The sequence below is a fragment of the Carcharodon carcharias genome, chromosome 31, assembly GCF_017639515.1.
Source record: "Carcharodon carcharias isolate sCarCar2 chromosome 31, sCarCar2.pri, whole genome shotgun sequence".
Lineage (NCBI taxonomy): Eukaryota > Metazoa > Chordata > Chondrichthyes > Lamniformes > Lamnidae > Carcharodon > Carcharodon carcharias.
The window spans coordinates 16,763,139-16,780,811 of record NC_054497.1 but is presented as its reverse complement, the minus strand read 5'-3'; the positions used below and the strand labels follow the sequence as shown (position 1 = coordinate 16,780,811).

The following is a 17,673-nucleotide window of genomic DNA, read 5'->3' as shown; positions in this document are numbered from 1 at the left end:
GGTTGTTCTGCTTCTCTCTGGAAACTGAGAACCCCTTTCCTCAGTTTAGGTTGAGATAAGGACAATGGCATTGGGATCGTTCATGTGCAATTTTAGCATTGGGTTCGATCTGTTTTTCTTGCCAAACAAATATCTGAATAAAGTCAATGAAATTTTCATTTCTTCAAACGTCCTTGGTTCCATTTCCTTCCCTTGATAAGATGTGCTTGTGATGCACAACAGATTAAGTTCATGTTCTGTTCATGTTCATGTTGAGCACAGACAATTGGATGGTTGTGCACTGTATTGTTTGTGTGCTTTGTTTTGGCAGAGGTTTTTCCTCAGTAAATTTGAACCACATGAAGTTATAAGTGAACAAAGCACTGTAACCATATGAAAGTATTGAAGGCCATGTGTGTAATTGTATTTTTGTGATGCACTTCCAGTGCATTTACTTGTCAGCCTATCCAATCTGTTAACAGCGGGGGGGGACCTTCATCATCTCAGGCTACGGAGCGTTAAGCAAACTTTTGTTTTGTCTGTTACCCGGTATATGTATAATTTGAGATAAGTTAACACTTTACTTAATTGTGGACAGCTTGTCCCATCAAACATTCCCAGGACAGGTACAGCACAGGGTTAGGTACAGAGTAAAGCTCCCTCTACACTGTCCCCATCAAACATTCCCAGGACAGGTACAGCACAGGGTTAGATACAGATTAAAGCTCCCATAAATACATTGTTGCAAACACTATTTGGTGCAGGTAGTTCAATCCTTTTGCTGCTTTATGAATATACGAACATACAAGTTAGGAGTATGGCATTCGGCCTCTCGAGCCTGCTCCGCCATTCAATAAGATCATGGCTGATCTGAATGTGGCCTCAACTCTACATCCGCCTGCACCCGATAACCTTTGACCCCCTTGTTGGTCAAAAATCTATGTACCTCCACCTTAAAATTATTAATTGATCCTTCCTCTACTGCTGTCTGGGGATGAGAGTTCCAAAGATTCACAACCCACCGAGAGAAAGAAATTCTCCTTATCTCCATCTTAAACGGGAGACCCCTTAGTTTTAAGTTGTGTCCCCTAGTTCTAGTCTCTCCCTCAAGGGGAAACATTCTTTCAGCATCCATCCTGTCAAGTCCCTTCAGAATCTTATATGTTTCAATAAGATCACTTCTGTGATCTCCAATGGACACAGGCCCAGCCTGTCCAACCTCTCCTCGTAAGATAAACAAACCCACGCCCATCCCAGGAATCTGTCAAGTGAACCTTCTCTGAACCATTTCTAACACACTTAAATCCTTTCTTAAGTAAGGAGACCAAAACTGTACACAGCACTCTAGTGGGGTAATGCAAGGATCAGTGCTAGCTGACTGCAGCTGTTCACAATTTATGTAAATGATTTGTATGTGGGGACCAATTGTAATATTTCCATATTTACTGATGACACTAAACTGAATGGAAACATAAGTTGTGAGGAGGATTCAAGAGGACTTGGACAGACTAAGTGAATGGGCTAGATCATGGCAGATGGAATATAATGTGAATAATTGTGAAGTTATTCACTTTGGTAGAAAAAACAGAAAGGTAGAATATTTCTTAAATGGTGAGAGGTTGGGAAGTGTTGGTGTCCAAAGGGAACTGGTGTCCTTGTTCATGAGTCACTAAAAGCCAGCATGCAGGTGCAGCAAGCAATTAGGAAGGCAAATGGTACTTTGGCCTTCATTGCAAGAGGATTTGAGTACAACAGTAAAGATGTCCTGCTGCAATTGTATAGAGCCTTGGTGAGAGCACACCTGGAATATTGTGTATAGTTTTGGTCCCCTTATCTAAGGAAGGATGTATTTGCCATAGAAGGAGTGCAGTGGAGGTTCACCAGATTAATCCCTGGGATGGCAGAATCGTCTTATGAGGGGAGATTGGGGGAGACTGGTTTGTATTCCCTAAAGTTGCAAAGAATGAGGGGTGACCTCGTTGAAACTTTCAAAATTCTTACCAGGCATAACAGGGTGGATGTAGATAAGATGTTTCCCCTGGCTGGTGAGTCTAAAACTAGGGAACATAATCTCAGGATAATGGGTAGACCATTTAAGACTGAGATGGAGAGGAATTTCTTCACTCAGAGGATGGCGAATCTTTAGCATTCTCTACCCCAGAGGATTGTGGAAGCTCAATCATTGACATGTTCAAGATATAAATCGATAGATTTTTGGACATCAAGCTAATTGGACTAATGACATCAAGAGATATGGAGATAGTGGTGTTGAGTGGTGTTGGGTAGGTGATCAGCCATGACCTAATTGAATGGTGGAGCAGGCTCGACTGGCTGAATGGCCTATTCCTGTTCCTATGTTCCTCTACAACACGAGTTCTTATTTTGCATAGTAACCTTTGATGTAACAGCTTGTTGGATGCCTTCTGGAAATCTAAATACAGCACATCTACAGGTTCCCCTTCATCCATGTGGCTTGTACTTCCTCCAAGAACTCCAATAAATTAGTCAAACATGATTTCCTTTCACAAAACTGTGTTGTCTCGGCCTAATTGCATTGACGTTTTCTAAGTGCCCCACTATAACCTCCTCAATAATAGATTCCAGCAATTTCCCTACAACAGATGTTAAGCTAGCTGGCCTGTTGTTTTCTGCTTTTTGTTTCCTTCCTTTCTTGAATAGAGGAGTCACATTTGCCATTTTCCAATCTGGTGGGACCTTTCCAGAATCTAGGGAATTTTGGAAAATTAAAACCAATTCATCTACTTTCTCAGCAGCCACTTCTTTTAAGATCCTAGGAAGAAATCCAACAGGACCTGGGGACTTGTCAGATTTTAGTTTGAATAATTTTCTCATACCCTTCCCCTGGTGATTGTATTTGTTTTCAGTTTCTCCCTCCCTTTCACCTGATTCACAATTATTTATGGGGTGTTATTTGTATCTACAGTGAAGAGAGAGAAAAATATCTGTTCAATTCATCTCCCATTTCCATACTTTCCATTATTAATTCCCCATCCTCACACAGCTATATGCTTTTTCTTTATCTTTTTTAGTTAACTACAGATGGTGGGTCCTCCACTTGGAATTTTTCATTCTCATTGGAATGCATCTGTTCTAAGTAATCTGAAATATCCCTTTAAATGTCTGCCACTGCCTCTCTATGGACCTATCCCTTAACCTAATTTGTCAGTTCACTTTAGCTAGCTCTGCTTTTAGGCACTCATAATTGTCCTTGTTTAAGTTTAAAATACTAGTCTTAGAACCACTCATCTCTCCGTCAAACTGAATGTCAAATTCAATCATATTATGATCACTGCTACCTAGGGGCATCTTCATTATGTGGTTATCAATTAGTCGTTCCACATTATCAGATTGAATATAGTCTGCTCTCTGGTTGTCTCTAGAACGTGCTGCTCTAAGAAACTGTCCTAAAACATCCTATGAACTCATCATCCAGGCTACCTTTGCCAACCTGATTTGTCCAATCTATATGTAGATTAAAATCACCCATGATTATTGTCATACCTTTCTCACCATTATTTCTTCCTGTATACCCTGTCCTACAGTGTGGTTACTATAGGGGGTCTATAAACCACTCTCACAAGTGATGTCTTACCTTCACTATTTCTCATCTTTACCAAAACTGATTCTACATCTTGATCTCCAGAACCAAGATCATCTTTCTCAATTTTACCAGTGTCATCCTTAATTAACAGAACTACCCCTTCCTAGCTTCCTGTCCTTTCTAAATGTTATGTACCCTTGAATGTTCCAGTCTTTGTTATCCTGTAGCTATGTCTCTGTTATGGCTATCAGATCATACATATTTATTTGTAGTGTGTTGTCAGTTCATCTATTTTGTTATGAATGCCACGCATATTCAGATACAGAGCCTTTAGGTCTGTCTTTTTACTTTTTTTGTAACCTCTAGCCTTACCTGGTGGTGCACTGTTAGGTTTGCACGCCCTGTCCCTTTCTGCCACGCTCTGATCATCATTTCCCTTATTCCTATTTTGCCTTGTCTTCTCAATTTAATTTATCACATCTTCCCAAACTTGATTAACAATTCGCCACAACACTCCTCCCAGCACAGTTCAGGTGAAGACCATCCCAATGGTCCAGCTCCCCCTTTCCCCATTACAAGTGCCAGTGCCCCATGAATTGAAATCCATTTCGCCCACACCAGTCTTTGAGTCACACTCTCTAATCTGATTTATCCAACACCAATCTGTTAATCCAGAGATTATTACCTTTGAGGTTCTGTTTTTTAATTTAGCCCCTAGCAGCTCATAATCCCTCAGTAGAACCTCTTTACTAGTTCTACCTACATCATTGGTACGTACATGGACTACAACCATTGATCCATCCCCTCCCACTGCAAGTTCCTCTCCAGCCCAAAGCAGATGTCCCGAACCCTGGCACCGGGCAGGCAGCACACCCACCTCAACTCCAGCTCTTGGCTGCAGAAAACTGTGTCTCTTCCACTCACTATGCTACCCGGCAATGTGGAAAATTGCCCAGGTATGTCCTGAACACAAAAAAGCAGGACAAATCCAAGCCTGACAGTTACTGCCCCATCAGTCTCCTCTCGATCATCAGTAAAGTGAATCAAGGGGTCGTCAACAGTGCTATCAAGTGGCACTTACTCAGCAATAACCTGCTCACTTCTGCACAGTTTGGGTTCCGCCAGGGCCTTTCAGCTCCTGACTTCATTGCAGCCTTGCTTCACTGTGAAGCTCAATGCAAGCAGGAGGAACAGCACCTCATCTTCCAACTAGGCACTTTACAGCCTTCCGGACTGAATATTAAGCTCAACAGCTTTAGATCATGAACTCTCCCCTCCATCCCCACCCCCTTTCCGATCCCCCTTTTTCCAATAATTTATATAGATTTTTCTTTTCCCACCTATTTCCATTATTTTTAAATGTATTTCCATCCATTGTTTTATCTCCAACTTTTAGCCTATTTCGATCCCTTCCCCCCCAACCCAACCCCACTAGGGCTATCTGTGCCTTGCTTGTCCTGATTTCTACCCTTAATGTCATTTCTTAGCTAATATCACCACCATCAACACCTCTTTGACCTTTTGTCTATGACATCTTTTGGTTATTCTATTTTTCCTTAGTTCTGGTGAAGAGTCATTCGGACTCAAAACGTTAACTGTGTTCCTCTCCGTAGATGCTGCCAGACCTGCTGAGTTTTTCCAGGTACTTTTGTTTTTGTTTCGGATTTCCGGCATCAGCAGTTTTTTGCTTTTATCTTGGAAATATTACATTTGGTTCCCTCATCCAAATCATTGCTATAGATTGTGAATAGCTGGGGCCCAAGCACTGATCCCTGCAGTACCCCACTAGTCACCACCTGCCACACCAAAAAAGACCCATTTATTCCTACTCTCTGTTTTATGTCTGCTAACCAGTTCTCAATCCATGCCAATATATTACCCCCAATGTGTGCTTTAATTTTACACACTAACATCTTATGTGGGACTTTATCTATTCTGTAGCAACATCTTCAAAAAACTCCAGTAGGTTTGTCAAACATGATTTTCTTTTCATAAATCCATAGTGACTTTGTCTAATCCTGTTGATATTTTCTAACTGTCCTGTTACCACATCCTTTATAATAGACTCTAGTATTTTCCCTACTGCTGATGTTAGGCTAACCGATCTGTAATTCGCTATTTTCTCCCTCCCTTTTTTTTTTGAATAGTGGGGTTACCCTCCAATCTGCCAGGTCCGTTCCAGGATCTGCATCATTTTAGAAGATGACAACCAACACATCCACTATTTCCAAGGCCACCTTCTTTAGTCCCTGGGATATAGATTATCAGGCCGTAGGGATTTATCGCCTTTCAGTCCCATTAATTTCTCCAGCACTATTGTTTTAGTAATAATTTCCTTCAATTCCTTCTTCTCATTAGACCCTTTGTTCCTTAGTATTTCTGGGAAGTTATTTGTGTCTTCCTCTGTGAAGACAGAACTAAAGTAGTTGTTTAATTGCTCTGCCATTTCCTTGTTTTCTGTTATAAATTCTCCCGTTTCAGACTGTAAGGGATCAGCATTTGATGGGGAGGCAGTGGCAGTGGTATTGTCACTGACTAGTAATCCAGATAGCCAGGGTAATGCTCTGGGGACCTGGGTTCAAATCCCACCAGGACAGATGGTGAAATTCAAATTCAATAAAAATCTGGCATTAAAAGTCTGATGGTGACCATGAATCCATTGCCGATTGTCATAAAAACCCATCAGGTTCACTAATGTCCGTTAAGGGAGGAAATCTAAAATTTTTTCTTACCTGGTCTGGCCTGCATGTGACTCCAGACCCACATGAATGTAGTTGACTCTTAGATGCCCTCTGAACAAGGGCAATTAGGGATGGACAGTAAATGCTGGCCCAGCCAGCGACACCCACGTCCCATGAACAAATAAAAAAATATTGTCTGCACTAACCTTTTTCTTTTTACATACTTATAGAAGCTTTTAGTCTGCTTTTATGTTCCTTGGAAGTTAATAACATAATCTTGAGCGAAGTAATTTTATTTGCACATATTTTCTATACGTATCACACTTTGATGTTTCTGAGTAATGGTTCAAATGTAATGTCAAGTATGAAACGCAGAAACATTCCATAGTCTCCTGGAGATGTTTAAGAAGCTACTTGAATGCATTAGGAAATTGCAAATAATGTTACAAGAGTAAATCTAAAAATTCCTTATTATCCTCATGGGGAGAAGTACTCCGCTCTGAACAATTCCACATGTAATTACTCAGTGCATCGCCCACTATTTGGTTGCTAGGTCTGAAGGTCCAAAGGACATTGGCAAGAGTTCTTCAACTGTCATCGTCTTGTAGGACTTATCTGGTTTTGTCAAGTGGACTTCCCACTTGGTTCCAAACTGCAGTGAGAGAGAATCAGGAAAGATAATTTATTTTGGTAAATAGATATAAACTTTGTCAGTACAAAATCTCACATCCCTCACAAGCAGCAGCCCCAGACTGATCACACCCCCGAATCACCCACCGAACCCCAGACTGATCACCCCCCGAACCACCCGCTGAACCCCAGACTGATCACCCCACCGAACCCCCCCACCGAACCCCAGACTGATCACCCCCCGAACCATCCGCTGAACCCCAGACTGATCACCCCCCGAACCCCCCGCTGAACCTCAAAATGATCACCCCCCCGAACCCCCCACCCGAACCCCAGACTGATCAACCCCCCGAACGCCCCGCTGAACCCCAGAGTGATCACTCCCCGAACCCCCTACCCGAACCCCAGACTGATCAACCCCCCCCCGGACCCCAGACTTATCATCCTCCCTGAACCCCATACTGATCACCCCCCGAACCCCTCGCTGAACCCCAGACTGATCAGACCCCCTGAACCCCAGACTGATCACCCCCCCGAACCCCAGACTGATCACCCCCGAACCCCAGACTGATCACCCCCCGAACCTCAGACTGATCACCCCGCAAACCCCAGACTGATCACCCCGCAAACCCCAGACTGATCACCCCCCCAAACCCCAGACTGATCACCCCCCCCGAACCCCAGACTGATCACCCCCCAAATCCCAGACTGATCACAACCCTGCTGAACCCCAGACTGATCACCCCCCGAACCCCCTCCCGCTGAACCCCAGACTGATCACCCCCCAAAACCCCCGCTGAACCCCAGACTGATCACCCCCAGAATCCCCCGCTGAACCCCAGACTGATTGCCCCCACCGAACCCCAGATTGATCGTCCCCCCCCGAACCCCAGACTGATCGCCCGCCCCGAACCCCAGTCTGATTGCTCCCCCCGAACCCCAGACTGATTGCTCCCCCCGAACCCCAAACTGATTGCTCCCCCCAAACCCCAGACTGATTGCTCCCCCCGAACCCCAGACTGATTGCTCCCCCCGAACCCCAGACTGATTGCTCCCCCCGAACCCCAGACTGATTGCTCCCCCCGAACCCCAGACTGATTGCTCCCCCCAAACCCCAGACTGATTGCTCCCCCCGAACCACAAACTGATCAACCCCCCGAACCACAAATTGATTACCTTCCTCCAGAACCCCAGATTGATCACTCCCCAGAACCCCAGACTGATCACCCTCCCAAACCCCAGATTGATCACTGCCCCAGAACCCCAAACTGATCACACCCCCAAATCCCAGATTGATCACCCCCCGAACCCCTGATTGATCACCCTCCCAGAACCCCAGACTGATCACCCCCCCCCCAAACTGCAGACTGATCACCCCCCAAACCCCAGACTGATCAGACCCCTAAACACCAGATTGATCACCCCCACCAAACCCCAGACTGATCAGACCCCTAAACACCAGACTGATCACCCCCCAAACCCCAGACTGATCAGACCCCTAAACACCAGACTGATCACCCCCGCAAAACTCAGATTGATAACCCCCTGAACCCCAGACTGATCACCCCCACCAAACACCAGAATGATCACCCCCACCAAACCCCAGACTGATCACCCCCCAGAACCTCAGATTGATCACCCCCCCCAAACCCCAGACTGATCACCCCCCCAGAACCTCAGATTGATCACCCCCCAAACCCCAGACTGATCAACCCCGAACTCCAGACTGATCACCCCCCCAAACCCCAGACTGATCAACCCCGAACTCCAGACTGATCACCCCCCCCAAACCCCAGACTGATCACCCCCCGAACCCCAGACTGATCACCCCCCCAAACCCCAGACTGATCACCCCCCAGAACCCCAGTCTGATCACCCCCAGAACCCCAGACTGATCACCCCCCCAAACCCCAGACTGATCACCCCCCGAACCCCAGACTGATCACCCCCCCAAACCCCAGACTGATCACCCCCCAGAACCCCAGACTGATCACCCCCCCAAACCCCAGACTGATCACCCCCAGAACCCCAGACTGATCACCCCCCCAAACCCCAGACTGATCACCCCCCTGAAACCCCCCTGAACCCCAGACTGATCACCCCCAAACCCCAGATTGATCACCCCCCAAACCCCAGACTGATCACCCCCCCAGAACCCCAGACTGATCACCCCCCCAGAACCCCAGACTGATCACCCCCCCAGAACCCCAGACTGATCACCCCCCCCAGAACCCCAGACTGATCACCCCCCCAGAACCCCAGACTGATCACCCCCCCAGAACCCCAGACTGATCACCCCCCCCCCTAAACCCAGACTTATAACCCCCCCGAACCCCAGACTGATCACCCCCCGAACCCCAGACTGATCACCCCCCCCCCCGAAACCCAGACTGATCACCCCCCCCGAAACCCAGACTGATCACCCCCGAACCCCAGACTGATCACCCCCCCCAAACCCCAGACTGATCACCCCCACCAAACCCCAGACTGATCACCCCCCTGAACCCCAGATTCATCACCCCCCCGAACCCTAGATTGATCACCCCACCAAAACCCAGATTGATAACCCCCAGAACCCCAGACTGATCACCCCCAAACCCCAGACTGATCACCCCCCCGAACACCCCCTGAACCCCAGACTGATCGCCCCCCGACCCCCAGATTGATCACCCCCCGAACCCAAGACTGATCACCCCCTAAACCCCAGATTGATCGCCCCCCCGAACCCCAGACTGATCACTCCCCCCCCCCCCCCCCCCCCCCCCCCCCACACCAAACCACAGACTGGTCACCCCCCCAAACCCCACTGGTCACATCCCCCGAACCCCAAACTGATCACCCCACCCCAGAACCCAGACTGATTACCCCCCGAACCCCAGACTGATCACCCCATCCCCCCCGAACCCCAGATTGATCACCCCATCCCCCCAAATCCCAGACTGATCACCCCATCCCCCTGAATCCCAGACTGATCGCCCCATCCTCCCAAATCCCAGACTGATCACCCCATCCCCCCGAATCCCAGACTGATCGCCCCATCCCCCCGAATCCCAGACTGATCGCCCCATCCCCCCGAATCCCAGACTGATCGCCCTATGCCTCCCGAATCCCAGACTGATCGCCCTATGCCTCCCGAATCCCAGACTGATCACCCCATCCCCCCGAATCCCAGACTGATCACCCCATCCCCCCGAATCCCAGACTGATCACCCCATCCCCCCGAATCCCAGACTGATAACCCCATCCCCCCGAATCCCAGACTGATCACCCCATCCCCCCGAATCCGAGACTGATCACCCCATCCCCCCGAATCCCAGACTGATCACCCCATCTCCTCGAATCCCAGACTGATCAACAGGCAATCCCTGCTAACCCACTGACTCACTGCACCTTTCCACAAAACCATTGGCTTGAAATAAAATTATCCACTGGATTAAAAGACCTTTGGCAAATATTTAAAAGGAGGCCTCACCTCATTCATGACTTGTCTGCATGCACCACATGGAACAATGAAATTGTCTGTTTTATCACTGCGAGAGAGCAGAATGTGCAGCTTTATTAATCAAATTTAAAGTCCCCCAGCTCTGCTGCTGGGACTTGAACTCATGTCTCTGGAGTACTCATCCAGGTCTCTGCGTTACTTGTCCAGAAACATTATTGATTGGAATTCTATACAATTCCAGTTAATCCAAAAATTCCATGGATCTATGACAACTTTTATCCCCATCCCATTTTACAGAATTCCCATGGACTATCCCCATCCCAAATGTCACTCTGCAACAGCAGCATTTTCAGAAAAGTAGGAGACTGAAGAATGGGGTGCTTTCAAAGGCTGGTCCGAGTAATCAGCACTCAGGTCTTGAACTCGAATCCCAGACTGTCCCTGACATATCTCCAATTGTCCATTGCCACTTCATCTCATTGTTGGCTCCCTATGCAGTCACCACCCTGTGTGTAAAGCACTTCATCTAAACTGTCTGTTCTACCTGGCCTCCTTGGTCCTAGAGTTCCTGAACCAGACTCTCGGTGTAGTGCTTGTTGAGAGATGAAGTGAAGAGTCAAAATCCAGGGTGGAGGATTTGGATGAGATTGAAGAGAATAGGGAGAAGGTGAATTAAGGAGCAGTCTCTAGCTGAGGCCAAACCCTGGGTTTAAACTCTGCATGTAAGGGAGATGAGAGGTGTCATGTTTGAGATCCCAGAAGAGACTGGGTTAGAATACGAGACAGTGAGAAAAGTCTTGATTTTGACTCGTGAGTGTCTAGCTTGCCAGGTTTCTGATATAATACTACAGCATAGCAGAGTCTGAACCAGTACCTAGAAATAGCTATTGCCTTGAATTTTTTGGAACCTTCTGAGATAGCCTTGTGAATGGCTGTCCTTTCAGCACAGATTCCCAACGGGAAACACGAATTTTCAACATTGCAGCCTAAAGAGGAAGAGATGAAATAAGTCACATTATTAGAAATCTGCTACATCTGCTCTCTCTCTCTCTCCACCTAGTTTCATCCCTCTTCTTTTAAAGTTGCCGTGCTTCATCTCCACAGATGCTGACCCCTCCTGGGCCTTGACCAAACGGCTGAGCACAGACAAACTGACAGCAAACAAATAGCCATCAGGGGGCTTCACAGCCTTAACTGATCCTGTCCTCACGAACTTCATTCCCTGGCACTTTCCAGCAGGAGTGACTGGATAGAGATCAGGAGCAGGATCCTTGTCTATCCCATTGCCCACCTCCCCAAAATGGCATTGAGGTCAATTATAGCTCTTACCATCGCTCCAGTTGTGATCAACGCAAATGGCGCAGATGTGCAGATTGAGCCTGAGCTTATACAGTTATGGAGTAGGAGGGATGCCCAACTAATGCAATTACCACACAAATGAATTAACAAGGTCTAGTCCCTTCTCGCAGGCAGTAAGAGCAGGAGAGTTTCCTGGTCAGCCACACTCCTAGAGTCAGAGATTCATAGAGGTCTATAGCACAGGAAAAGACCCTTCAGCCCATCGAGTCTGTGCAAGTCAAACAAGTACCTAACTATTCTAATCCCATTTTTCAGCACTAGGCCCATGACCTCGTGTGCCAAGTAAACCTCCAAATATTTCTTAAATGTTATGAGGATTTCTGCCTCTACCACCCTTTCAGGCAGTGAGTTCCAGATTTCCACCACCCTCTGGGTGAAAACATTCTGCCTCACATCGCCTCTAAACCTCCTGCCCCTTACCTTAAATCCATGCCCCCTGGTTATTGATCTCTCCACCAAGGGGGAAAAGTTCCTTCCTGCCTACCCTATCTATGCCCCTCATAATTTTATACACTGCAGAGGACAACGGCAAACAACTGCCGAGTATAATCATGGACCAATCCAATGGAAGTCGATGGTCACCAACAGCCTGTCAGGGCAGGGTGCCTGGGGCAGGGGAAGGAGGAATCCCTTCTCAAAATGTCCTGTGGTGTGCGCAAACACAAATATGTGTGATGTTCCTCCCCCACTCTATAACAGATATGTTTTTGCCTGTTAGTGGTGAGCTTGGCACTCAGTCTGCTGTGTCAGCTGTTTGAATGGTGAACAGTGGAAATTTGAGCTGTTGGTGAAAGGTTGTTGCTTAGTTCCTGGGTAATATTTTATTAGGATCTGTTGATTGCCGCAGGATTATCAGTGACTCAAGCAGCAGTGTGGGATGGGACTGTGTTACTGTCTGATGCTGATTATGGCCAGAGCTGTTGAAACCTATTGTTGGTATTTTGTGATATAGTTTGTAACCTCGATTCTAATTTAAATTTGACACAGACAGTTTTAGTTTGCTGTTCACTGTTACTTTGCTGTATCTCATCATCACTCTGCTCTTGCCTTTGCAGCATGTCCTAGCTGGTGACTTTTTTTTAAAGTAGCTAATACATGAAACTGTCAGTTATCGTTAGAGTTTATTCTGCATATCTACTGTTGCGAGTGAGGACGCAGAAAGCATCATGTGAAAGAGGTCCTGAAGTTTGGGGTTTCAGTATACAGTGGTACTGGTCAGTTTAATCAGTATGGCAGGTAAATGTTTATAAGCAGCAATCATAGGAGTTTGAGAAGCTGAACAACCGAAGCCTGAAAGGATTTAATGACATTTCGAGAGGTGCAAACAGTTGTTTAGCTGCCTTCCAAGAGAGTCTCCGCCCCCAACCCCACCCCGCCATTGGTGGGAGCATGCCTGATGCCTAGGGCATTCCAGTTTTGCAAGGGGTCCTAAATCAGGTGTTTAGCCCCCTTATAAGTCTATGTAAAGGAGTAAATGCCCATCTTAGACAACCACTCTGAATGTCTGCAAAGTAGCTTGTCCAAGTTTTGGATCGGAAATCTTCAGGTATCTTTGGGATGCAGGACGTTAGTCCCTAAAACTTGTTACACTCAAAGAGAGCAATAATATAATTTTTGTAAAGCCCTCCGACGGATAGAGAATAAATAATAAGGTTTATATAAATCAACCGTTAATCTGAATCGGTTTATATTTGCAAAAACAGCAATCTATGATTTTTAAACTAAATCTCTCGATTTTTAAGAGTTACTCATGATTTATGAGACAGTGATAATGGTATTGCTGGAGATATAGTTAAATGCAGGTACATGGGATCAGAATACTGCTTGTGTGGATGGTAAGCAACAACACAGACTGGTTAGGCTGAACTGTCTACTCTTATGTTGTCATTTCTATGTATCAATTCTGATTCAGGGAGCAGGTACATGTGTCATGGTGACTGGGGAAAGGACAGGGGAGCGGGGAGGAGTACAAGATGTGGTCTCATGCTGCTCTATCCCAGATGGCTCCAGGTGATTTCCTTTGAGCAGTTTAACCTACAGCAGCATTAACTGAGTGGGAATGTTGTTAGTCAAGTCAGGGTCTTCCTTATCAATGGTTCTTTTAGTTAAAATTCAATGATGAGCATATTGAGAGTAAGGTAATGAGCAGATTCCTTACCTGTGAAGATTTTTCCATCCTCAGTCAGTAAAGCAGCTCCAACCGGGAACTTGCTGTATGGACAATAGGCAAATGATTTGGCCTCTTGGCTTTTACTAACTAACTTTTCCACCTCTTCCTTTTTCTGGAGGGCAGTTGCTGCTGTGGGAGTACACATCCTGTCACAAAAAACATCAGTTTTAGTGAATGGTGAGATGGTCAGGGAGCTCATAGCAACTCACTGTGTCTGCTGTTGTCTGTCTGACCACATTCCCGTTAACAAGAAACAGCGATGTGCACTATGGGTCTCTCGTGCTGGGTAAACAAACACTGCGCTATACTGGCCTTCAGCCTGTGAAACATCACTTCCTGCAGTTACATTATCATGTGCTGTCTAACCAGGGGCCCCATGACTATCATATAGGAATATGTACAGGGAGTGTGTATATGTGTAGGATCAGATACTGTGTGTGTGTGTATATGTGTATATATAGGCTGGGATCAGATACTGTGTACGCTGGGGTCAGGTATTGTGTGTGCGTATGCTGGGATCACGTACTATGTACGTGCGTGCTGTGGTCAGTTACAGTGTGTGTTGAGATCAGATGTGCTGGAGAGGTTGGAAGAAGTGGGTGGGGTGCATGGGGGATCGGGTGGGAAGTGGGTGGATGATTGTGGGAATGGGTGGGTGCCAGGAGGGAGCCACGCTGTTTGGTGGGGGTGGGGGGGGCGGTGGTGGTGAGTGGGTGGCATACGTGTGGAGACTCTATAAACCTTGCTGAGGATGTTCCGGAGGGCAACCATATTGCAAGAGGGATCAGAGCTAATTCACGCTTAGTCTGGCTACGGCAACACCTGCTGAACAGAACCTTTAGGCCCAGCATTGAATCTGTGAGAGAGAGAGAGAGAGAGAGGCTGATCATGGAGCTCCTGAAAGGTGAGTCCTGCTGGAGCCCAGTTTCACAGTGTCAGCTGTCCTTTGATTTCTTATTATGGCAATTCTTCATTTACACGTCAGGGTGTGAAGCATTGTTGGACTATCATTCTCACAGTGGGTGGGTCATAGCTTGATTCTTCATCTCTCAGCCATTCACATCATCACATTTGATACACAACTGATAAAAATGTCAATCATTATAGATATGGAACATGTAAAACCTTAAAACAGACCTGTGAAGACTTTCCAAAGCCCACTTAGAGTAAAGATCTTGTTCAGTAACTTAGATCAAATATATGCTGAGCTGCTTGGCCCAGCAAGTGCAGTAATATACTGAATAATGAAGTTACGGATGACAAGCTCTCCCCATTATGGAGAGGATGAACATATATAGAGGGTGAATAAACTACACAACAATGTCTGAATTTACTGACAAGCCAGTACCTCCCTTTATGGAGACGATGGTTATATATGGAGAGTTTATCCTTCCCACCAAATTCATTACAGATTGAACATATGAGAAAGATCTCCAGCCTGTGCCATACAGCTGTGAGTCCTTATGAATCACAAACCGTGGTTTCACTACCTCCCTCCCTCCACCCAGAATCAAATAAACCAATTGGAAGAGACAGAAAACAGAGGGAAAATAAACTGGAAAATTCCCTTCTGAACACCTTAAGCAATTAAAACTAGTCCAAGAGATGACATTGGCCCTGTTACAAGATACTCACCTCTTGGACAAGGTGACCACAGCTCTGGCCAGGAACAGGTACAGCCCCTTGTTGAAGAAATACAGGGAATCAGCACTCGCTGCATGCGCTAGCTATCTCATCCCCAGGTCCACTGTTCTCTGGGAGAGGAACCACCCAACTGCCTAATCTGATTCCGCCCTTACAGATCTTGTAACAATGACCTCTAGTTCCTCCAGACTTCTTCAGTTGAAATAACTTCTATATAAACACAATCTGTTTGATAGAACTGAAGGACAAACATTCAGTTTTTTTCTGTCAATAAAGAAACTGTAAAAAAGGCAGCAATTTTATTTTCAGTCACTCAGAACCCATCATTAGTTATGATTGTCCTCCGACTATGAGGAACACTAGAGAAGGGAGTGTGAGCCCTAGACACTGCCCCCTCTTTAAGTGAAGGTGCAAGTTTAGACCTAATATATCGATCAGTGTGACTGATGTCTTGGAGGGAGATATTAGAAATCAGCCTCTTGACTGTTGGGTGATGCCCCTTCCCCTTTTAAAAAATTGAAATCTTTTTCAATGTCTGTGGTTTACTGTTAGTCTCAGGAATATTCGGCTTCTCACTGAATGCCAAAAGTCACATTGCACAAAGCAGCTGTAACTCATGATGCACTTTAGTCTGAAAGACACAGGTTAGCCGAGGTGTGTCGTGTCACTAATAATGGGAGGGGCATTTCTGGGAACAACACTGCAAAACTGCCAATGAGATTGAAACAGGAAGTTAAAAGGTAGTGAGATCCACTGATAGACCGGAAAGAGAGAGGGGGAGAGAGAGGCTTACTGTCAGAGACAGACCCGAGAGAGAGAGGCTCACTGTCAGAGAGAGAGACAGACCAGAGGGAGAGATTCACTATCAGATACTACAGAGGGGGATCCACGGATAAGGAGACCAGAGAGAGAGATCCATTGGTCAGCGAGATCAAAGGAAGATCCATTGGGAAGAGAAAGTCTGGAGATCTACTGTGTCCTGTCTGGGAACTGAGACCAAAGAGTGATTCATTGGGTTGGGGAAAAGGTTTTTACTAAACAAAGAGGCACCTGATAGAGATTGATTAGGAGGGAAAGATCAGAACAATTTGGGGAGCAGGGACAGAGAAATCCAGTGGCCAGAGAGAGAGAGATCCAGTGGCCAGAGAGAGAGAGAGATCCAGTGGCCAGACGGAGAGGTTCACTGGTCAGAGAGAGATCTAGAATCCACAATTAGCAGATGAACCCTTCCACCCATCCCTTCCTATTCACAGTTCGCACTGATCAGCCAGCTGAATCACAGAAGAGAATGGAGTGCCCAGTCTGTGGTGATTGGTTTTCTGACATGGTAATTCAGCACCACGCTTGGAATTGTGATGGATCGAAAGTATTTGAGGAAGGTAAGCCGTGAACTACAGCGAAAAGCATGAATTAGGAGCAAACTGAATGGGCAGAGCGTGATGTGAGATCAGACCCACAGACCCCCGGGCATCAGACCTACCACTCAGGCACATACGCCACCCCATGCCAAGGGCAGACCCACGGCTCACCCCCCCATCACCACCCCCACACTTACTCCCGCCCAACCCCCCAACCCAGAGGCTTCAGACCCACCGTGCTCTCTCCCCTTCAGGATCAGAAACATACCATCGCCCCGCCTAATGCCAGGATTAGACCCACAGCTCCCCCCACCCCCACACCAGGATCAGACCCACAGCTCCCGCCCCCATCACCTCCCCCGACACTCCCTGCCCGCCCCCCTCCCCCACCTCAGGGGCTTCAGACCTAACACTCTCTTCCCCCCTCAGGATTAGATGCATCCCGCCACCCCCTCATGGGCGGATCAGACCCACAACAGCAGTGAGTTATTTTGATGTGGCCAATGTTCCTTCCTCAACCAACACCCTAAAAACACAATAGCTCATTCATAACGTTGTTGTTTGTGCTATTTTGCTGTGTACAAAACCCCAGTCCTGCGTTTACCTACAATACACCAGACTGTTAATCAGAGTAACTGGGTGAATGGGCAGTGATTGTATGTTTGATGTGTGTTGTTACTCAACATTTAAGTGACTGTTAAACTATAAATAACACTCAAAATATACTTAACTGGAAGTTCAGGTTTGACAGGTAAATCATCATCTTTCCTTTCTGTTTTTAAGGGTTAATGACTCAGCGAGAAGCAGCTGCGATTACAGTGAGTTGGTTTTATACTTTTTCTGGGTAG

At 46.5% G+C, this 17,673-nt stretch overlaps 2 protein-coding genes across 4 annotated transcripts in view; one reads left to right on the top strand and one right to left on the bottom strand.

Moving 5' to 3' along the window:
* Positions 1-6,499: 6,499 nt before the first annotated feature.
* LOC121271643 (cytidine deaminase-like) lies at positions 6,500-16,098 on the bottom strand. 2 transcript variants are annotated; one of them, XM_041177749.1, is made up of 5 exons: positions 15,991-16,098; positions 13,812-13,971; positions 11,169-11,280; positions 10,325-10,382; positions 6,500-6,874 (listed from the first exon to the last, which is right to left on the bottom strand). In XM_041177749.1, the coding sequence occupies exons 2-5, from the start codon at positions 13,966-13,968 to the stop codon at positions 6,761-6,763; spliced, it is 441 nt and encodes a 146-aa protein (XP_041033683.1). In that variant the 5' UTR covers positions 13,969-13,971; positions 15,991-16,098; the 3' UTR covers positions 6,500-6,760. The 2 variants fall into 2 exon arrangements, with proteins under 2 accessions (XP_041033683.1, XP_041033682.1); XM_041177748.1 differs by lacking the exon at positions 15,991-16,098 and having other exon boundaries at positions 13,812-14,071.
* The window catches only part of LOC121271642, a 20,178-nt gene continuing 17,060 nt past the window's right edge, over positions 14,556-17,673 (top strand). The window contains exons 1-3 of one of the 2 annotated variants that reach the window (XM_041177746.1): positions 14,556-14,727; positions 16,721-16,846; positions 17,609-17,643. In XM_041177746.1, coding sequence (XP_041033680.1) covers positions 14,712-14,727; positions 16,721-16,846; positions 17,609-17,643 — 177 coding nt within the window. In that variant the 5' untranslated portion in view covers positions 14,556-14,711. Of the gene's footprint in view, positions 14,728-15,005; positions 16,847-17,608; positions 17,644-17,673 lie in introns of those variants that run through there. The other variant, XM_041177745.1, reaches the window with a different exon arrangement.